The sequence below is a fragment of the Stegastes partitus genome, unplaced genomic scaffold (genome assembly GCF_000690725.1).
Source record: "Stegastes partitus isolate 25-593 unplaced genomic scaffold, Stegastes_partitus-1.0.2 Scaffold329, whole genome shotgun sequence".
NCBI classification, from domain to species: Eukaryota; Metazoa; Chordata; class Actinopteri; family Pomacentridae; genus Stegastes; species Stegastes partitus.
Genome location: NW_007578060.1, coordinates 108,220 through 130,821, shown reverse-complemented (window position 1 = coordinate 130,821; position 22,602 = coordinate 108,220). Strand labels below are relative to the sequence as shown.

Here is a 22,602-nt window from a genome sequence, read left to right as displayed (position 1 = left end):
AAATAAAAACATTTTAAAAATCCAGCACTGACATTACAGATAAATATATAAAACCCTGCCAATAATACACTGAACAATAGGGATTCTTTAAAAGCAAACATAACAAATCTTAATATAATGTTCCTTTAGAGTTTTTAAGAGTTTAAAAAAAAAATTAAAACGGTAACCTATACATACATTAAGGACAAAACAACAACCTGTCGGTGCCCTCTGGTGGACAAACTACATAATTTAGGTACTTTAAAGGAGCTCAGACCCAGTTTGGTGTTTCTGTTTCTTGTTACTTATCAGTCATATATTTGCAATAAATCAATATTTATTGGTGTAGCTCTATCAGTTAATAAAACATGTCTGTAAGAAAAGCTTAAATGACTCACTGGCAATGGAAGACTCTTTTGTTGCCCTCATGGATGACCCGCTCATGACGCCTCAGGCTGGAAGATGTGCTGAACGTTCCTCCACAGATGCGACAGGGGAACTTTGGCAGCGCACACAAACGCACAGGGAGGGAAAAATAAGATGAAATTAGATTAAATCTCAGTCTATTAGTCTATATTGGTTCCGTTTTTATTAGCAAATAGATAAAAGGCTCATTTTGGTGCACTGACAAACTGTAATCACTGGATTTAATGTAACTGAATAAATAAGTAATAGTGGTAGCACCTTGCCGTGCTCCATCTTCACGTGACTCAGGTAGTCCTCATTGTCGGTGAAGGTGGTCTGACACTGAGGGCAGGTCCACTCGGTCTGGGCCGGGTGACTGCTGCCTCCCGCGGCGGCGGAGTGACCCGGAGCTTCGTAGTCCTCGTCCCCGTCGTCGTCTTCCTCCTCCTCCTCTTCCTCCTCCTCCTCCTGTTCCCGGCCCCAGTCCTCTCCGTCGGAGTTGTCGGGTTTTCCGGAGGATTTCGACTTGAGGCCGGATGGGCCGGAGGTGTTGGCCGGCGCCGAGGCGGGGTTAGAAGCATCGGACTGAGACTCCTGTTTGGCTGAGGGACCTCTGTGAGCCGTCTGAGGCGACAGGAGGGTGTCAGAAAACAGGAGAGCAGACTAAATCCATCTACCACACAAAAACATAAGCTAGCTTCTATTCTTTGATTTGATACCGTAAATTCCGAACTATAAGCCGCTGCTTTTTCTACACGCTTAAGTCTTGGTGTCCTTTATTCTTACAATAAACAGGCTCACAGAAACACATGTGCATCACTAAAGTATTGTACTTGGTATAGAACTTAGGACAAGGTCACCGAAGAGGAACCTCGCTAAGGCCGATCCAAGAATTGCTGTATGCCTTTGTTGACACCACGTCCATCGTAGAAACCAACGAACGGGCAACACATAAAGGCAAAAGGCTGACACGTGATTTGTTGTGTGAGTTCACATTTAATCGTCCAAAAACGCACCTTGATATGCTCCATCATGGAACCCTTCTGGGCGTACAGCTTGGTGCAGTCGGGACACTTGAACACGTGCACCTTTTGTTTGGCTAAATGAGTGTCGAAGTGCATGTACAGCAAAGGTTTCTGGGTAAAAACCGTATCGCACATCACGCACTTGTAGATCATTCTGCAAAAGAGAGGGAGAAAAAAAAAACACATATTGTGACACTGAACTCTGAGGATATCTCTCTACGGCTGGGTGGAAAACGTTTGCGCCTACTTGGCCTGTCCTCCGGTGAGCGTCGGGTGCTGGGTGCTGATGTGGCTCTGGGCGCTGGGGGAAGACTTGAAGGCCATGGGGCAGCTGGGGCACTTGTGGAAGACCTCGCAGTGAGCAGTCTGGATGTGGGACTTGATGGAGTTCAAGCCTCCGAACACGACCTGGCAGCTCGAGCACCTTGATGGAGCAAAGCGTGACCCATTATAATCAATAGCAAAACACAGAATTCTCTTGAACTGATTTTGTCTCGGGGCTGCAAAGCGGCTCGGTGGTTAGCACCGTTGCCTCTCAGCTAGAAGGTTCACGCCCCAGTGAGGACACCTGGGATCTTTCTGTGTGGAGTTTGCGTGTTCTCCCCGTGCAGCGTGGGTTCTCTCCGGGTTCTCCGGCTTCCTCCCACACAGTCCTAAAACATCCATCCATTATCTATACACTGCTTAATCCTAACTAGGGTCGCGGGGGCTGAATCAGGCGACAACCTGACACTAAAGTTGTCAGTCTGTCTGTTATTAAAGTCTTTTATGTCTTCTGGAGGAATAAAAGGCTAAACGCTAGCAAAGTACCTTTTAGCCACTGATTACTGAGCAGTCCAGTGATGTATCTATTATTCTGAACAGCGTCTCTGCACCTGTAACCGATGCGCCTGGCGAAGTGCAGACAGGCCTCCTCCAGGTGGGTCTGGAAGCTGGCCTGCCGTGCGATCCCTCCACACTCGGGACAGACGTGAGGCGCTCTGTGTTTGTGGATCCTCTGGTGGGCGGACACGGCACACGAGTTCGGGAGCATCATGGGAGGCGAGCACTGCGTACACGTCTGAAAGAAGAAAGACAAAAAAAATCAAAACCCAGCAGTTCCCAGCAGCACGACACATCCTCAGCGCTCATCGGCGGGACTCACTGAGTTGGGAGCAGCTCTGATCTGCTGGAAGTGAGTGACCAGCTCGGCCTTGCCAGAGAATTGTGTTTGGCACTCTGGGCATTTGAAGTTGTTGTACTGCAGCCCCTCGGCCTTCTTGCAGGGCAGAGGCATGAGCGCTTGGGGACCCTGAGGTGCGCGGCGGACGGGTCGAGGCTGAGCTGCTGCCGAAGACGAAGCGTCCTTCATCGGGCTGGAGTTGGCGGAGATGGCGGGGCCTCCGGGTGTGGTCGAAGGAGAGGAGACTGGAGGAGAGGAGGACGAAGAGGAGAGCAGGCCTGGTCAGCCAAAGGTGGGAAAGGAACAAATGGGACGTGGTCAATGAGGATGAATCACAAATGAATGATACACGTGTTGTTTTCATATCTTAGTGGCTTTTTTATGACTCTATGCAAATAACAATAAAATGTATGCAATTTATCAATCAAAAGAAACAATCGGTTTAGTGATTGAGTGAAGGTGTGACACAACATAATCTGCTCTTTATTCTTAATTTACTTGTTTTAGTCTTATGTAGGACTAAAGTAAGGATTCTGGAGTTTTGAACTACTAGTCGACCAAAACAAGCCATGTGAAGAGGTTCCTGTGAGGTATGACAATAATTGATGGTTGTTTTTTTTTAAAACATTTTCTGACATTTCACAGCCACAAATATCACCGAATTCATCAGAAAATTCCTCATAAGCGACTTTCATATTCAAATATTTCAACAAAAATAGTCAAATATCCCTAAAAATGTAAGATTGTTGCGCTTTTCTGCATTTTATCTAATTATAAATGTATTCTTTTCTGAATTATAACCTTCAATGGCACAAAACAATAAATTGTAAAGAAAGCACACTTGCTTTGGTGTGAGGCATTTAAGTGACTGAATGATTAATGGTAAAAATTAACAACCGCTCAACCTGTAAAACAACATAATTGTCAGCTGCAGCTCCACTCACCACCGATTGGCGTTATGTCCTGCTGTCCGATCATCTGCTCCACAGTGACAGGCCTCATGACCAGGTGTGAGCACTGCATGACCAGCCCACGCTCCTTGTGTTCCCGGGCATGCAGCAGCAGGCTGCACTTATTAAAGAAGGCCAGCCTTTTAGCACAGTGGTTGCAGGTCACCTCGATGCGGAGCGACCGCCGGTCGTAGTGTCGTGCCAGGCTGCGCTCCAGAGCAAAAGCGTCTCCACACTCCAGGCAGCGGTACCCGGTGGCTGGGAGCGGGAGACCCCACTCAGGGGGAGGAGGAGCCGACAGGTCGGGCTTGTAGCTTGGCAGAAGGTTTTTGCTGTTGAGAATTTTGTTAAAAGCCTCCACCAGGCTCGACTGACTCCGGGAGATGACGGCTCCTGTGCTGTTGACAATGGAGGCAGGTTTGTTTGGCTGAAGGGTGCCGCCTATGATGGTGCCGCTACCACCGTTAGCTGTTTTGTTAGTGGCTGTGCGTACACTGATCCCACCAGCAGCAACGGAGAACTTCGGGGAGGAGGCCACGGCGGGAGTTACAGGCAGGGCAGCAGATTTAGTGATGCTGACTGCAGTGGCAGAAACCTTTGCCTTGTCAGACGCTGCCATTTTGTTTTGGACCTTGGTGGCCGCGGCGAGCATGACGCTGCTGGCTGCCAGCGTAGACACGGGCAGAGCATTGAGAGCACTTACTTTCTGGGAGGTTGTTGTCATGTGACCAGGGGAAGCCTCAAGTTTCTGGGCCTTGTTTCCTAACACCTTCCGCTCCCCAGTTTGAGCTTTAGGGTCCAAGCCTTTCCCTGCAGCGCCACCTTTAGGTGCTACCCTTGTGACAGTTCTGGTGATTCCCCCTGTGGAGGTTTTAATAGTTTTTATTCTGACTTTGAGGGGTCGGGATGGAGCTCCAGAGGCAGCAGGTGCAGCGATGACGGCTTCTCCGCTGTCAGCAGTCGGGGCTTTGGGCTTACCATCACCCACCTCCATATTTTCATCACCTGTTCTCGCATTTTCTCCCTTGTCAGCTTTGCCATCAACGACCCTGTCTATCCCATTCCCCACCTCCATCTCTTCCTCCTCCTCTTTAGGCTCCCTTAGTTCAGCAGGAGGCGGAGTGGAGGCCACCGCGGGGCTGGAGCATCTCTTAGCCGTGCCTTGAGCCGTTGATTTTGGCACCTCCGGTTCAGGACTCTCTGGTGAGTCTCTCTCCTCTATGACATGTTCTGGATGTCTGTCCTCCACCTGGGGACTCTCTGTGGACCCAGACTGGGGGGTTGATGAAGTCAGAGACGCCCCTGAAGGAGTGTCCCCAGGTTTCGGCTGAGATGCAGTAGAGGACGTGGGCTGCGCTGCGACAGAGTCAGACTTGTAACGTCGGCTCAACTGAGTGCAAGTCGGAGAGTCTGGGTTCTCCTGGATCACCAGCGGACTCCCCAGATCAGGGTCAGAATCATCCTCCTCCATCTGCTGGTGTTGAAATCCAGCAGGGCCACCTTTGGGTGCTCCGTTAAAAGGCTGAGATGTGTGCAGCGGGTGTGACGAGGGAGCAGAAGGTGGAGTTGAGAGCAGAGGCTTGGAGGGTGGAAAGAAAGGCGATGCTAGTCCGACAGGTCCTCCAGCAGCCAGAGGAGACGAGCCAGCTGACAGTGAGGAGGATGAAGGTAACGACGCCTTGACTCCATCCGCTCTCTCTTGGCCTGTATCCTGCTGCTGCTGGTGCTGCTGCTGTAGCAGCTGCATCTTCCTGGCCCGACCCACCGGATCTCCGGACCCCTGTGCCACAAGCGGCTTAAGTCTGTTGAATATGTTACCGCCCTGCTTGTGGGACTTGGCTGTGCTGGCACCTGCTGCTTCTGAGGACACTTTGGGGGTGTTCATGGACCACGGTGCACCGTTAGATTGAGCCTGGCTCAGGGGAAGCGGTGTGGAGACACCAGATGCTGCGAAACCGTTGTGGTTGAGAGCCTCCGATTCAGCCATCCCAGGAGCACAGGCGCCAAGCCGGGGACCCACATCGACCCCCGCGATCACGTCGATGGGGTCCTGGTCTGCGTCTCCCTCCCCTCCATCCACGGTCTCGAGGCGCACTTTGTTCTTCACGATCACGCTCACGATCGAGGTGTCCGCCTGAGGGTCCGAGGGGCTCGGCGGTCTCAAGGATGACCCCACGCCCACCACGCTATCCGGCTTTCCCAGGGGCGCGCTTGCAGCTCCGTGGGGCCCCTCGGCCTCATCTGGGGCAGACTGGATGGCCTCTTTGGCATCAATGTCAGGAATGTCAAATGCTGCCAACAGGTCATCAAAATCTGGGGTCTTCATGTCCCCCATACCGGGAATGACTCCTGTGGACACATAAAGACTTGGTAGTAGAAAGCAACAAAACACAATAGCATGAATCTGCCTGTGTTGTAACTGCACATCTACCTGCTGCGCCTCGCTACCAAGGGCAACAAAACCTCGACATGCAAAACAATGGCGTCGTCAGGCCGGGGCATCCGTCACTACATGTTTTATGAATAAGCACCAGATCTGCATTTTACAATCTATGCATGTGATTCTGACCAAAAAACACGAAAATAACATGATTCAGATGAGTGAATACGTTGGGATATCAGTTCGTAAATATCTGATCTGCCCACTAAAGTCATTTCTTCTGCAGCAGAGACATTATTGTTCGTATGGATCCTCCCCCATAACTACATATAACACGAGACCCTCCTAATCGGCAAATTAACTGACAAAATATGGCAATAAGTACCTTTTATTATAGGTTGTTGTACGTAAATAAGTCATGATTAGGCTATGAACAGATGTTTTGCCAGCAACAGTCATCAGATTTGCTCTGATTATTATTAGTCATTTATTTTAAGTATTGTGTAATGTGACTTTATGGGTGAACTTTCCTCCTTCGCCTGCACCTGTCCTGCACCTGTTCTCCCAGACTAATTACAAGGCTGATCACACAATTTTGAAATAACAGCATGAAAGCAAGTATTTCCCAGGCACACTGTGATTGTAGCTTCAAACCACCATAAATAAGAGTGATTTTGAGGCACACAGTCCAGCTAGCCTGCACTCACTGTGGTACTGATGTGAATCATGGGCTAAGCACAGAAATGAAATGGGATGGCTTTTCCAAAACGCACAGTGTCTCACGTTTTATAGTCATTTTTGCTCTGAAATAACTGTAAAATGATGCAGTTATCAGGGTAACAGATGCAGACTGCTGGCCTGGGCTAAGCGTCCAGTGAGCCAGGAACCTAACAACGCCTCTAATGCAAAATAATCAACTCATTAAAGCTTTTTCTTTTAAAATGTACTTGCAGCAAATTACAAATTTAAATGCATGCACCTTGGTTTGACACAGTACAGCAGGTTAGCTTGTTACCAGGGAAGCTAGCAGGTTCAGCAGCGTTTACATTAGCCAGCCAGCTAGCGCGCTAACGACGGCGCTTCTGCAACCGAACCCTCTCCTGCTAGCAGGTTCAGCACTTATTTACTATGAATGGGGAAACACACCGCTCCAATCACGCTTTTGCTGCATGCTAGGCTCTCCGGCCGTCTGAGGCGAGCGAAGGAGCGCTTCGTAGCAGCGACCTCGGTTATTTTGAGCTAGCGATGTTCCTCCCCGACTGAGGCTGGCTAGCTGGCCGCTGAGCTCCAGCCAAGACAGAGAGGGGTCATTTAGCTAACTAGCTAGCGCTCGCCGTCAAGAAAAGCCACCGGAGCGCTTTTTCTGAGGTTATGGTTTGACAGCGGTAACAACCCGGTGATCGTAGGGTCGACGATGGCACAGAAAAGGATGGCAGGGATGGGGATTTTCCTTTAATATTACACGTATTTTTGATTGTTTACCTGGATATGCGATTCCCGACTATCCTAGCTCGTTTTCAGCTGAAAATGCTTTGCTTCCCGTCACATGACCCGGGACCTCCTATCAGGCTGTGATAGCGCTGGAAAAATGCACGGAGGATGCTGCAAGCGACACGTATATTTATTTCTACTGGGAATTGCATGAAACATTTATGAATTTCCTCAACAGGCTATTTTTAAACACCACGTAGCCGCCGTTTGAAGGTAGGACCGAGGGCTGGCTACCATCACGATCCACACATCTGTCAACAGCGAGGCTCTGAGGACACAAACACACCTGAAGGCAGCATATTTACACAGAGGTTTTATTGCAAAAAAAACACAAAGACCTGACAGGAGTGTGGTTAACTGTTAAGTTTAAAAGCCTGCCATCACAAACTCTGTCGGGTGAATCATTACTAATCCCAGATTACATTTTCAACAATATCAATTCATGTTTTGGGGCAAAAAAAAAAATAAAAAATGTCATTCAATGCTGTAGTTTTTCTTAGAATTTCATCTACGTTGGTGCTTTTGAGTGTCTTGACAGAGAGGGATGGTATTAAATGTCAGAGTGCTGTCATGCAGGGCGACGCATCAGCAATCTTTTCATATACACGTAAGAAATCCTGCATTAGTCTGTAACTGTTCGTTATTCTCTAGTCGACGTCCGAAGTCTCCGTTTGTTCCTCATTTCTTCTTCTCTTCGTCCTTTTTGCCGTCTGGCTTGTTTCCTGTCTGGGAGGCCAGGGAGCCCATGGCGTTGCGGATGGCCTCGTTGTTCGGGTCGACGCCGGGCAGGTTCTCCAGGACGCTCTGGAGGAACTCCGGGTCTTGCATCACGTCGTAGTCGTCTTCCTCCTGTTCAATTACAATTGATTAATTAGAATGATTACATCTTCTTCGTATACACTATGGTATCAGCACTTTTTTTATTTTTTTTACACAACACCCCAAACTATAACTGCTCATCTGTTTTGAGACGTAGTACCCTCAGTTTTTTCACAATAAACCATCATAGAAACCTGCTGCGTAATTTAATAATACTACTGTTCTCTGTTGTGGTCATTAGGTTGAAATATTTCTTCTTTATGGTGAGAAATCATGTTTTTTCACCAATCGGCTCCATAATTACTCTATATTTATTATTGCACCAGCCCACCGGAACAAATTCCTCATATTGTGTAAACTGTACCTGGCAATAAATCTGTTTCTGATTCTGATAATAAAGCTTGCTCTAAATACACACGAAAAGCTGGCAAGGATCAACAAACCCAAAATACCTAAGGCCTAAATCATCCAGAATTCCTGTACAGCATAAAGGATCATTAGCTTTGGAGTTTTTCCTGCTAAGAGAAATTTTGGTGGCCCACAAGCAGGTTTTAGGCAGCACCGAAGGAAAAATTCCCAACAGCAAAATGGTGAAAATGGTGAACAAATAGTTTTTTTGTCCCAGTTTTGTGCCTTGGATTTACATATACTCAAGCATAACATGTGTTTTTGTTTATAAAATGGCCATAAAGCAGCAAAATGCAAACATTTCTGTCAAATATGGTGACAAAGACACACTGCCTTTACTGGATGTGGATCAATTGTGCTTATTATCAAGCACAGTTACTTCCTAAAGGGCCATAATGAGACAAGAAAAACCCTGGTTTCTACTTAGGATCAGCACACATTCTTTAAAGCTTGCTGACTGGATGTTTATCATCGAAAGACTTGGAAATCTTCTTGCATTTGTCAACTTGTAAAGTGACTTTTGAGAAGTCATTCTTTCTAATAAGGCTGTTCATCTTTTATACCAATAACTGAAGAATTTCATGGCCATCCAGGCCTTAAAAGTGCTCTAACTGCCACTCAGCCCACATTATTCCTAAAAAAATAACAGTTGTTTGTTTTGGCAGGTCAGTTTACATCATGATGTAATGGCTCACCTTGGCTGACTCTGCGGTGTCCATGGGGGCTCCTGCGTCCATTTCACCGTACTCTGTTCACAAATGAGAGAGCGCTTAATCATCAGACACATCAGAAAACACAAGCGTGACTGTAAGTGGCAGTACAGCATACACTTTGTCTGACAATCAAATAAAAACTCACCTCCTCCAGCAAGAGACATCTGCATGGCGTAGGCTATCTGCTCCTCCTCCGTCATGCTGCTGAAGTCAGGAAGCACTGCTGTACCGCTCTCAGGCTGAGATACCGACATCTTCAACAAGGCCTCCTCTGATTCTGAGATAAAAATACAAATCAGTCAAATCCTAACGCATAAATACAATCTGTGTTGTCTTCTAAGTGAAAGCAACCATTTGCCAGTCGTCCGGTTACCATCTGCGCTGGGTGTGGGCATGCCTGCCTCGGCTGCAGAGGCAGCAGCAGCTCTGCGGGCCTCTTCTTCCTGCCTCTGTCGCTGCTCCTCCATCGATACACGCAGAGCCTGAAGCAGAGCACAGAGGCAGCACCGTGAGAAACAAAGGCGAAGGTCATCCCTGCTCTCCAAATCTAAATAGTTACTCTTTTTATTCCGGCAAAGCGATTCACCGAGTACTTGAGACTCGACTAAATTCAGCTAAATGTGGGAGTACAGTCTAAAGCAGCATGATACACGCTTGTTTCAAGGACAAGATGTAAAAATACAAAGGAAATTCAAGAGATAGTACTGAAGCTCTTTTGCAGAAAAATGGTTGGTTTTAAGCATCCACTATAGCAGAAACACCACCAAAAATGCTGTCATCTTTTTTCCCCAATATAAACAAATGAACAAGTTTAGTGGAAAACAGAGACGAGCAGCTGTCCTTTGCATTCTTGGCCTGTTTCAAGGACACCCATAGTCTCACTGTCGTCTCTACCAAGGCCACTCTTTGCAGCAATGACATTTGAGCCTTGAAAAGCCTTGCATTTATGTGTTGCTCTTTTAAATACTCTACTATGCAGCATTACGTTTATTACTGTACATTTTAACACCACGTCCTCTGGTGTTAGCAGAGGTATATCCTGAATGCAGCACCCGATATGCTTTTGAGTGTTCTCTGTATCTGTACGACTGCGTGTATTATTTAATTTTAAAGATATCTCTTGGCCTGTTTTGGCTTTATTAGAAAGAACAGAGAGAGACAGGAAAGTGGAGGTAGAAGAATGGAGGAAGGACCTGTAACAAAGGGTCATGAGCGGGAGTTGAACCCACGACTGCTGCGTTGGGGACTATAGCCCCTGAATAAGGGACGCCAGCTCAACCAGGTGAGCTACAGCGACGCCCTATTATTTAATTTGAGAGACAATCACATGTGTTTTGTTATGCCGTCATCAAAAAGTGAAAACACAGCACTATGTTTTCACTCGTGACGTTACCAGGTAATAACAGAGTTTTCACTTTTTTTGGTGGCATCATAACAAACAAGCAGTTTTGCTTCAGAAGACAATCGACACTTCTCTCTAAAGTTAAATACATATTTGCCACATTACCTAGCACTTGACATACATGTAGATATTGCTTACCAGGGCAAGCTCTGGATCTGCACTGGGATCCACACCAAATTCAAAGTCACTGGCACCGAGACCCATCATAGAACCGCCTTCTCCAGCCAGGATGGGGGAGGACAGCAGCGCGTCAGCCAGACTGGGCCCTGGAGGGACTGTGACCAGGTGGGAGCCTGTGCCCTCCTTTCCATTTAGAGTGTTTATAAAAGCAGTCAGCTTTTCTGTGTTCACCTCCTGCATAAAGAGTTGGAGACAGACAACGAGGACAATTTAACGTTCTGATTATGAACGGAACACATGGAATTGAAGAAGACAAAATATTAAACTTTAAGTTACTCGGCATTAAAGCAGTACAGCGCGGGACAAACTGAAAATGTCTTACCTCTTCTCCAAAGTTGATGATATCCACATTCACTTTCTCTTTTTTCAAGCGCTTCGCCAACTTGACAAGCTGCAGAATCAGCAGGTTGGAAAAGAAGACGGAAGAAATGAAGAACGGTTTAGACAGCAGGAGAGGCTAAAGCCATCACATACACTGTGTAGCAGAACAACATCTCTCTCCGTGGGATTGGCACTACTTTAAACTCACGTCTTTTTCATTATCCTCCACGGGACTCCCAACAAAAGCAATGATCCTCATCTTGTGGTTTTTTCCTTGTCTGTGCTTTAGGGCCAGCTACAGAGGAAAGACAAACACACAGATGTTCAAAAACGCTGCTGCACAGAGCAAAACCTCTTTTTACCAACCGAGCAATTACTAGGCAGACTCCAGACTCTGAAACCACAGATTACACACATGAGCCACTCTGATGCCCGTGCAGAAGCAGATCTTTCCTTTGGGCTGGACAGCGTGGAGTTTGGACAGGATGCGGCCGGTGTCTGGTGTCAGTGTGGTCAGGACCTCACAGTTGCTGCAGGAAAACATGAAGACGACACACAGTTAGTTATTATCAGCAACCGTGCACAAAGGAAATAGCTGAGCGATGAAGTAATGACTCACTATCAACATGTCAGATAATCTTTGTTTGTCTTTGTCCAGAGAAATGCTTACTTTGCCATAGTGATGAGGCCCACATTGTTTTCTGGATTGCTGCGTGTTTTTGAGTGGCAAACGATGTTGACAGCATCTTGTTGAGCCTGTAGCCTCGTTGGTAGAAAGTCTCCATTTCTCATGTATTCGCTGTTGTCCACACTGAGGAGAAAACATCAGTTAACGTGGCTCTAGAGCATCACTGAGCTAACCAGCTAGTTAGCCGCTGACATATGACTCCCATTATCACCTAGTTAGGCCTTGTGGATAAGTTGGCATTTGTGAGACGTCTCAGTCACTTTTTACGGTCAGTTTTGTGAGGGAATGTCCGTCTTTTACACCGAGGAAGCAGTAAACCGATCACTACAAGCGGTTTGCTGTAGTAACTACCTAGCACGACTTGCTAACGTTAGCCAGCGGTGATAACACCGCTGCTCGTGACAATCAAATCACGGGTGTTGTCAGTGGATAATTTAGAGAGCAAATGGCAAATTACAAACAGTAACGCCTAGGAATGTGTTCGTATGTGTTACAGTTAAACAAATACTTTATTAAAGCAGCAAAATCTAAGCTAACTTTAGCTACAATGACTCAGCCGGTCGACACTACGCTATCCGGCTAACCGTCAACCGGGAATTATCATCCTCGCAGGCGGGGACATTTTCTCCACATTCACGGCCAAGAACGACCTCATCGAGAAACGAACAACTACTTCTTCGTATGAGCCGCCGACAGACCAAAAACTATATAAAAGAGATATTTGTAGAGTTCTTACCAGACCATAGTACTTTCAAGCCCCATTTTGGAAACTTCTTGTTGCTCTCTGTCGTAATCTTACAAGCTGACAGCCTATTGGACGAAGACTGTACAAAGCGGAATCTGATTGGTCAAGAGCCGTCCCCTTCAATTTGGTGACAAATTGCATACAGTACTATAAAAATCACTCAAGATCACCTGACTGGACTTGTTTGTCCCTAAACTTTTACAGTTTGTATTTTTATTTTAAAATTATATTTATAGTAATGTTACCTCCCAAAGCAGACACTAATGCTTTTACTGTTACTTTATGTTAATTATCTCTGATTGCAAAGACAAGTAAATAATCATGTCAAATTTTCTGTTTTTTTTCTTTCTTTCTTTCTTTTCTTTAAGAGTATTTAAGAAAATGCACCTACAGTAAAACATGACTGTCAGCTTTAAAGGACAGCTATTTCATGTTATTATTACTGTCTTTGTTATGAATATTTTTATGTGTATTGTGTTGTTGTTGATGATTTTTGTAATTTAAGTTTTTTTGTAAATGTATTTCTTTGGGTAAAGGGAGCACATAACATCAGATTATTCGTCCTTCTGCTCCCTTTCATTCAGGAGTTAGGAATGTTTGTGTCATGTTTCATTGTTTTAATTCTTTGAATGAAATAAAAATTTCAATAGAAAATAAAAATGCTGAGTTGCCATGGAGATACCTGTGAATGTAGTAAAAAAGAAAACCAACTTAGTAGCTGTTTTCTCGGGTATTAAGCTTCCTCTCACTGGTTTCCTCTGTGTGTATTGTGCAAATACAGACTAGCATTGTATTACGTTTAATTCTGATATTATGAAATGTCTTAGTAATCAACATGAAAGCTCTTTATGAAACAGCAGATGGTCCTCTTTTGGTGAGACTTACACTTTATGTACCTGATTAATTGTGTCAAAGCAAAAACTAGCATTAATCCAGTGATTACAAGGATGTAATACACCAAGAAATATAAAACAGAACAACTACCTAATTTAAAAACATACCAGATGATTGTTTGTCTTACACTATGTGTCATCATTATGATTTACTTTAATAGAGACATAAAATACTAAACATCTGTTTAATGCAACATAATAAACAAAAGCAGTATGTCTTTTTTTTTTTTCTTTAATAATTTCAGGTCCAAGTGTACAAAACATGAAATCCCCAAAAGAGCAAGACAGAGAAAAAAAAACTTGTAAATTCATATGATTCTTGCATAATATACGTAGATGTGTAAACATTTACACAATTCAAAGGCAAGAAAAGACAAATTACAGGAAAAAAAACAACACAGGATGATTTAACAGTTGTTATAATACAAATACAAATCACAGAAGACATTTTTTTTAACCCTTTAACAGTCATTAACCTCAGATACATGTTTGTATTCAATTCATCGTCACCATTAAGACACATTTTTAGAAACCGGAGCTATACATACAGCAATAAATACTATAATAAATACGACTATTTACAGGTTTGGTTCATGGGCTGCGTGTGTTTCGGTGTTTTCACAATAAGGCACAGTTTCACTTTCAATGTTGATCATGGGACAGTTTGATGATCAGCCGAAATGATCCATACAAATCATTTACAGGTCGTATAAATCGCCCAAATAATGCATATTGGTTGGAAAATGTCAAATAATTCTATATATATTGCACAGTTTGTTAATTTAGGTACATTTGCTGTAAACAAAGAATTTTGCTGCATAGTAAATGCATCTTGTAAATGCTCTTTTTTTAAAAAAAATGCGGTCATTTCTGCATTTTCAAATATTAAACAATCAAATGTGATCCAACCACAACATCAAGAACTGTTTAGTCTTGTTCACACCAAGCAGCCATCGCCACGTTTTCCCAGTGAAAAATAGTCGGGGCCTGTCTCAAAAATCTCTCTGCAAGCTATCAGCCACATTACACTTAACACTGGAAAACCTCGTCTTACAAAACCAACACAACTGGTTCCGTTACCCAACTTAACTGGCCTAAATAAGACCTCGTGCAGGTGAGAGAGGCAAAGTTTGTAATCACACATGCAACATCAGCAAATCAACAACAAAATGTTAGTCGTGAAAATGCTCATTCCTGTGGGGAGTCGCAGCAACAAAGGTTATATTAGGATGAGAATAACCACTGAGTTCTCTGGGTAACATTACAAGTAATGTTCAGGAAATGCAAGAACACAATTTAAAAAGCAAGAATAGAAATGCATTAAAAATCAAACGCTAAAAGCAACACATCAAAAATCAGTCTGAGAATATGTAAGCTTTCATATTAGGTTGCAATCTAGTTCATGCTGAGTTTACACGTAGCAGCAAATAGTGGAAAAGCGTGACTAAAATACTTAAAGAAAACGTGGAAACATCTAAGTTTTCAGCTCAGATTTTCAGCAGCAAACTACCTACATTTCTTATTTCCTTTTCTAGTTCTGACACGTCCCACTGCAGCACTTTGAAAGCAGGACAGACGATCACCCAGTCCTTCTATTCTGCGATACATTTTACAGTTTATAAAACATTCTGTGGGGTTAAATGTAAAATATAATGTGGTAGACACAGAAATACTATCTTTAAAACATCAAACACTCCTCTGCCAAGGCCAACGTCTTATCTTGCAGTTTTAAAAAATCTGATCCAGATTAACTCCGAACTTCAGAGGTTCTTTCTTTGCCCATGCTCCACCTCTCTACAGAGTTTCAGGAGTTTCTTATTTTTATTTTTTTCTCTAATCATGCTGACAGACGATCAAAAGGCACCGAAAACGTGCCTCTGCCTTGGTTGTTGTAAAATCCTATCATAAATCGGCTGCCAGGGGGCGCCGTGTCTCAACCGCTGCAGTGTCTGGTACACATCAGCATGTTTGTATGTGCAGGCCTGAACCTGCAGCTGGTCTGGATGACATTAATGCAGACTGGTGTCTTTGTTAAACACGCTCGGTTGCAGTTCTTGTATTTAGCCTCACTGATGTGGACAAAAGGATTCAAACACAATAAAACTGCTCAAACTGCCTCCAAATTATCAGATGAACTTACAAACTCTCTAAAAACAGTTTCAATAAAAACTGAACATTACAGCCTTCGTTAAGGTCAAAGTTATTGCAGGAACCTTGAACTAGGCTGTGTTACCTTTAGACAGGAGTACTCAACATATTCTGGATTTTTTAATCTAAAAAAAACCAAAAAAACACCTATTGTTCTCCAGAAAAAGAAAGCAGCGCTATTGATATGCAATAGTGAACTTTAATTAGCATTGACACTATAAAGGAACTTCAATAGCTTTGTTGTTTGTTGCTAGAGTGGGACGCTGGATAAATGCTTCACTACTACTTCACTACTATAATTCAATACCATAAACTAGAATGAAAACAAAGTGATTGTACCGGTTTGCAATAATATCATGACATGCTCTTTAGTATTTGATTAACGAGGATGTGGTTCTTATAATTCTGGGGTATTTTTGTATATTTTTAATTCGCAAGCCTAAATAGAATCTGCTATTTGTAGGTTTGGTCGGCGGTATTAGTCACTATCGCAGCAGCTCGCTCCAAAACACGGCCGAGCAACTCACTAGTGTTGCTTCATGAGACAGGCCCCGGGTCGCTATTAATCATGGCGGTTTGTCAACAGCCGTCTGAGTATCGACATCAGTCACGTTTGGCCGTCAGCCGGTCTACACACTACATCTGAAACTGACATCAGACCATATATACACATATATATATATAGATTTTAAACTTCCTTTGACCAGAACATTAGTGGTGACATTTAGAATTCACAGTCTCTAAAGCGGTACTGGTCCATTAGAACATTTGGTCAAATGAAAAGTGTTTTTCCAGCATGATGAAAGTAAGCTTTAAAAAAAAAAAAAAGAAAGAAAAAAAAAAAAAAAAAAAAAAAAGAAAGAAAAAAAAGGGGAGCTTACCAACCACATATATATATATATATGTACAGTAATTTCTTTAAAAAGAAAATCTTTTATTTAAAACGTCCATAGAACATGGCTTTGTGTTAAAGTGTTCAAACATGTAGCAGAAACAGTACTCTGGACTCAAGGCCTCTCTGTGACGGACAGATGCTTGCATGAGGCTGTGCTACAGCAACACAGGAATTAATTCCAAAAAGGACAATGAATTTGAAATAACTAGGCTTCAATTAAAAAAAATCTGTTCTCAAATAAGACTTTGTGTTACACTTTACACTGAACGCTGGCTTAACTGAGCTCAGTTCAGTGACAAAAACAATCTTTGGTGATGAATACAGGCATTTCTATGAGATGAATAATAGTGTTCTGTGACCACAGCACTAATGTACCTGCAATTACTAGTGTCAGAACACAACCGCCTACTTACATACCATGTTGAGATTTGGAAAATAAAGTGCAAAAAAAATAAAATAAAACAAGAAAAAAAAATCATCTCATACAAATCTCAATGATGTGCTGCATAACCTTTGTTTTAATTCTGGTACCTCAAATCACACCAAGGGCGTGGAAACATTCTAGTTCAGATCGTCCTCCGGGTTTAGTTTTGGTGCGTTTGAGTTCAGGTCCCACATCTACACCTGTAAACCAAAAGGAACGGAGCTGATTAAAACACCGAACACGAGTAGAAATCACGACAGAAGGAAGTGAAGCAAGCAACTTACAGCACATTTGCTTGCGTTAGGAATTATGTCACTGAGTGAGATCACATCCGCAGAACCGACACTTTCTTCAAGAGTCCCAAACTGAGCTCTAAAAAAATCCACAAGAGTTAAACCGTTACACAATATGAAACACTGGTATGTGGAAAAACACATCGACTAAATATTTACTGAGTTCTTCCACCACATTTACGAGCTTTCTCTGAAAAAAACTTGGTTTAAATGTATTTTCATGACATGTTTTTGCCTCCAGCCGGTCAAACTGCAGCACTGCCCCGACAGATGCTGATTTTCCTGAGGTTCCGGTTCAGGGACATTTTTGTCTTTGGCTCATGAGCTCAGACCGTCTTCATTCCCACTCTGCATATCGGCAGGTTTACCAAAGGAGTTGCATTTAGTTACAGGCAATTTAGCATCAGCAAAGTCAATAAATGTGTGTACACAGTCTGACAGGAACTTCAGGAAAACTTCTTTATATTAAAGGAAAAAAAAAAAAAAAGTTACATTTGGAACATCAAATTCTAGCTTTTCATGATGTCTGCTGAATCACATTTTCCTCTAGATTCAGAAGTCTGTGTACTTGTTGTTGTAGTGGTGGTGCAAATCAGCCCAAAATGTAAAAACAGACTTTTATATATTTGTTTATTTGTAAGGGTTGAAATTGTTGACATGTAAGGAATCTCACCTCTATGAAGGTTTTAACACATTAGAGGAGTGGTTCAGCTTTATCGTCATGGTGTTTATTGAACTGTGTTCTTCTAACTTTACCCCACTCATGTGTTCTTTCCCCCTCACCTCTTGGGGGTGCTGTGCTCCTGGTCTTTGCTCAATGAGTTGTTTAAAGCCACTTCCACTGATCTGGAGGGATCCTGAGAAGGAGGCGGCAGAGGCTGACTTGTGGGAGCAGATTCAGGGTTTCCCAAGGAGGAAGACTCGGCGGCTTCAGAAGCGTTGCCAACAAAATCGCTGGGCAGTAAGGTCTTTGGGAGGAGGTCAGGACGACCTGATGGCATGACTGGGTGGGAGGAGGAGAAAACCTCTTAATGCTGCGTTGCAAAGGGCTTCACATGTTGGTACATGCAGGGAGATTGAATCTGTGCAGTTATCAGTGAACATAACTTGTTTCCTACACTACAGCTGAAGCCTGTATTCTTCTTTTCCCACTTCTTACCATTGTCTGCATCAGCGTCTTCTCTGGTGTCAGAGCTGACCTGATGTTGGAGTAAAGGCAGCGGGTTGCTGGTGCTGCTGGTTTGGGTCGACAGAGGAGGCCCGCCTGTTCTCTTGGGAGGACCGTGGGTCAGTGCACGGCGCTTCTTACACGGGGAGGGTTTTGCTAGATACAAGACAGAAAGTGTTACTTAAATGTTCATGCAGTGAAGCCGACAGGATGTATCGACGCTCACATCAACACTCACATGAAATCTTCCTGAAGACTGTATTGCACATGAATTTCTGGAATCGTTCTGCGTAGAAACCTGGTCTGTGTACTGATACAGTGTCCTGAAGAAAAACAGTGATGACAACTTAACGTCTGATTTGTTTTTTAAAAACCTTAAATCAAACAGGCTAGTAGAGGTCCCTTACCCCATCATGAACCAGAGCTTTCCAGGAGTGTTCGAGCCTCTTTACTAATCTGAAAAACAACAGCCCAGCTTGATCACGGCAGTTAGATAATCAGACGTGTACATTCACATAACCCACTGGCAGCAGGAACATTAAACTAATCGCTGCGGCTTTGGCAGAATGAATGGAGTCGAGCTCTGGATCCGGCGCTGCAGCCGTTCTTGTACAGATTCATTCATGTTGCGTGAATCCGGTTTTTCCTGTTTGTCTCGTGTGCTTGATGGAACAGACGCATTCCTGTTTTAACCCTCTGAACCCCAAAGCCCACCAGAGTGTCTGAACAGCATGTTATCTTAAAAATAAAGGGCCAAAATTAGACCGTTTATCAGAACCACAGGCTGTAAAAACAGGAAGGATTTCTACTTTCTGACCGTCCTTAAACTTCTTGTCTGACATGTGCTGTTCCATCAAGACAACGATCCAAAACTAAGCTTACAATCGCAATATTTATTCTAAAATTACGTCATGGCTCATTTCAAAATGTGCCAAAATAAACTGCAGTAACCACATTTGGTACAAACAATAATTCTGTGGACTTCAGTGCAACCGTTGAGCCACTAGTTTCTCAGGTGCGACCAACAGTCATGTAACCTAAATTCAAGGGCTTCTCGGTTGCACTGCAGGCTTCGTTTACACAGAGAAGATAGGAGACAAATACAGAAACACATTAAAATCAATGGTAGTGCACCACTGGTAACATCTGTGGGCACTTGGACAAATGTTGGACATGCTGATTCCAGGTTTTTAAAATTTTTCCTGCATTATTACTTTGCTGTACTGCACAGAAAACACAGTAGCTTATAACAACGTGCTCTCTTACCTGTAGGACTGCAGAATGTCGATGATACCGATGTAAACCAGCAGCCTCTCGCCTTTTGAGTTCCGTGCAGGGATTCCTCCCGTTCTGTAAAATAAAACAAAGTCAGTGCCGTCACTGGTCACCGTGGTGACAGAAACTGAAAGTTAGAAGCTGTCCTATACAAGACTATTTTAAGTTTAAAGACACAAGCTGGAGTGGAGGGACTGCTGTGTATTTGCTTCAACAGAAACATGGCTCCATGACAACATCCCAGACGAACATACAGCTGGAGAGGACGACATTATTCCGGGTGGACAGACAGACAGCTAGCTCTGAACTTCTCCAGAACCGCTGCAGGAGCAGGACCCTGAACATTGTCAGGGACTCCTCACACCCTCTCCAGAAACTGTTTGAACTGCTGCCATCAGGCAAACGTTTCCGGAGTATTAAAGGAAGAACCTCCAGACTGATCAACAGCTTCATTCCACAAGCTGTCAGAATGCTGAATTGCTGATCCAGATATGCAAACACTTGTTTATTTAATTGCTTTTAGTTTTTTGATCCTGAAGAAACACTCGCACATCTTGCCTGTACTACTGTGTATGTACAGCAAAATGACAATTAACTTGATTTGATTTGATTTGATTCGACATTGTCACTCACTTGTCCTCCGTGTCCAGCGACCCCATGCTGCCTGTATCTGCCTGAATGGCCTCTATCGCGGTGCTGTACAAGGACTTCTGGCCCTGCGGCCTCCTTTGGTCCATGGCTCCGGCTCCAGCTCCGGCTCCAGCCCCGGCCCCAGCTCCGGCCAGCACCTCTTCACTCGCCTGCTCTCGACAGGCCTGATCTAAATTATGAATTCCCACCAGAAGGCTGTAGTCCATAATCTTGAAACTCTGCATGAGCTGAATAGAAATCAAAGAGTACGGTGAGAACAGTGATTGAATTATTAATGAATTAGAGAAAAAAAGACCTACACCGTATGTGTTTCTTGTAACTTTACTTACATTAAAATCTAATACTTGTAGACTCATCTTTCTGTAGGTCTTAACTCACCAGACAGTCTCTCTGGATGGTCTTGCAAACAGCGCTGTACTTGTCCGCCTCCAGCCGCAGCCCGTCGGGCATGTCCTGCATGAAGTCCAGGTCCTTGTAGGTGGGAACAGCCTTGTCTCTCTCTTTAGCCGAGGCCCGTCGCTTGTAGGTGGAACCCTTTAGATCGTACTTGAGGTGCATTCGCACAGCACTCGGTAGCAAATTGTTCATGACCGCAATGCGGATGTTTTTACCGCCTGCCTGGACACAGTACAGCCCGTAGAACTTCGGTAGTAAGGTCCGCTTGTTCTGGTTCAGGTTCTGAGCAAGAACAGAGATGATGGACGGAAGGAGGAAGGTAAAGCAAAATTAAAACTATTAGTGTAAGTGAACTGACAGCAAAAGGAAATAAACAAGCTAGAACTAACCATGCAGTCAGTAACCAAAGCGTCTGGAGGTGCCATTGTAGACCGACTGTCAAATTTTGAAAATGCAAAAACATGGTGGTAGTTTTTGTGTCTTATGCGTGCAAATGAGGCACAGTTGGGCAAATAATGCAGCTCCAATACCTGGCTAGAGAGTGCTATCCCAAAAATGGTCAATAAAGGTGGTTCGATTCCGTGGTGGAAATCATGATTAGTTTAGTTATTCTCCTGATTGATCATTTTGCCTACGATATGTCAGAAAATAATGAAAATTTTAATTTCTGTGAGCCCACGATGACACATTCAGATTGTTTGTTTTGTTGAATCAACAGTTTAAAGTCTAAAAGCAAATTAGTTTATGCTCATATATATAAAAAAGAAGGAAAATCAAATCATTGCAATCCACTAACTGTTAATCCAAAAAAAAATTATCTGTAGATGCACAGTTTCCAAAGTTTCACCGTCACACCATCAGTAGCTTCCAAGACATTTGCTAGATTTGAGTCAAATTTACACAGATTTATTGTGTGGGACAGTCGTGTTCAAATTTTTTCTGCAGATACGATCAGATCTTACCATAAAGTATCCTGGCAGGAGCTTCTGTAGGAATTCAGCCTCTTTGTGCTGCACCGTCTTGATGATGTACTCGTCATCACTGGACACGTAGAAGAGAGAACCGCTGGCTCCAGAGTTCGACAGTTCAATCAGCGACTCGTTACACAGAGAGTACTGGAGAGAGTCCAGAACGCCAACGGTTAATAAAACCAAACAACAGGGTCAGAAAACAGGAAAATCTGTCGCCAGCAGCTTCACCTCTCCTGTGGCAACACTCCATTATTCACACTTCCCTAGTCTCAGTCTTTCCGGTTACTCAATCATTCCCTTTTTCTCACAGTTTTCAACGCTTTCCCTTTCTCGAGGAACTTTTGACTCATTTTCTGAGCACAACAGATGCTGAGTAAACGACTTTACCATGTAGTCATCAGGCCGGATGCCAAACATCTCTCTGAAGTAGCGAAAGGCGATTGGTGCGTACGTTTTGAACCTGAAGTCTCCATAGTGGTGGGCTGGCGTCAGGTTGCTGCCCTCGCTGCCAGAAAAGACAGACGAGGGACAAGTTATAAAGACAAACAGATAAAATAAAGGTTTACTTCTCTGTACAACATAGCCTTTCTTCAAGACTCACCAGGGAAAGAAAATGCTCTCCACCACCTCAAAGTCCTGCAACAGCACGTCTCTCTCGGGTTTTTGACTTAAGCTGCCGACTGTGTGCGTGATGCCTAACTGGATGGCACCTTTCAGAGCTGATGATGTGGTCTGAAAAAAAAAGATGAAACAATTTCAATTCAATTCAATTCAATTTATTTGTATAGCACATATTTACAACAACAAGTCATCTCATAGC

The 22,602-nt window shown here is 43.9% G+C and overlaps 3 protein-coding genes across 5 annotated transcripts in view; all 3 read right to left on the bottom strand.

Annotated features, from left to right (window-relative positions):
* znf687b (zinc finger protein 687b) overlaps positions 1-7,430 on the bottom strand; it is an 11,692-nt gene extending 4,262 nt beyond the window's left edge. The window contains 8 exon segments of the mRNA XM_008283836.1: positions 374-478; positions 664-1,008; positions 1,401-1,563; positions 1,657-1,833; positions 2,285-2,469; positions 2,554-2,849; positions 3,516-5,870; positions 7,384-7,430. Of these exon segments, the coding sequence (XP_008282058.1) occupies positions 374-478; positions 664-1,008; positions 1,401-1,563; positions 1,657-1,833; positions 2,285-2,469; positions 2,554-2,849; positions 3,516-5,856 (3,612 nt within the window). The 5' untranslated portion in view covers positions 5,857-5,870; positions 7,384-7,430.
* Positions 7,431-7,690: 260 nt separating this feature from the next.
* Positions 7,691-12,725, bottom strand: psmd4a (proteasome 26S subunit ubiquitin receptor, non-ATPase 4a). Its single transcript, XM_008283834.1, has 10 exons — positions 12,660-12,725; positions 11,906-12,046; positions 11,651-11,765; positions 11,444-11,530; positions 11,237-11,305; positions 10,873-11,088; positions 9,706-9,814; positions 9,478-9,609; positions 9,315-9,367; positions 7,691-8,241 (listed from the first exon to the last, which is right to left on the bottom strand). The coding sequence occupies exons 1-10, from the start codon at positions 12,683-12,685 to the stop codon at positions 8,071-8,073; spliced, it is 1,119 nt and encodes a 372-aa protein (XP_008282056.1). The 5' UTR covers positions 12,686-12,725; the 3' UTR covers positions 7,691-8,070.
* A 3,848-nt stretch (positions 12,726-16,573) lies between these two features.
* Positions 16,574-22,602, bottom strand: part of pip5k1aa (phosphatidylinositol-4-phosphate 5-kinase, type I, alpha, a) — a 12,247-nt gene continuing 6,218 nt past the window's right edge. For all 3 annotated transcript variants that reach the window (XM_008283831.1, XM_008283832.1, XM_008283833.1), the window contains 12 exons: positions 22,384-22,514; positions 22,170-22,287; positions 21,774-21,926; positions 20,794-21,093; positions 20,398-20,642; positions 19,756-19,839; positions 18,897-18,945; positions 18,728-18,812; positions 18,481-18,645; positions 18,105-18,324; positions 17,313-17,400; positions 16,574-17,228 (listed from right to left, as the gene is read on the bottom strand). In XM_008283831.1, the coding sequence (XP_008282053.1) occupies positions 17,223-17,228; positions 17,313-17,400; positions 18,105-18,324; positions 18,481-18,645; positions 18,728-18,812; positions 18,897-18,945; positions 19,756-19,839; positions 20,398-20,642; positions 20,794-21,093; positions 21,774-21,926; positions 22,170-22,287; positions 22,384-22,514 (1,644 nt within the window). In that variant the 3' untranslated portion in view covers positions 16,574-17,222. The remainder of the gene's footprint in view (positions 17,229-17,312; positions 17,401-18,104; positions 18,325-18,480; positions 18,646-18,727; positions 18,813-18,896; positions 18,946-19,755; positions 19,840-20,397; positions 20,643-20,793; positions 21,094-21,773; positions 21,927-22,169; positions 22,288-22,383; positions 22,515-22,602) is intronic.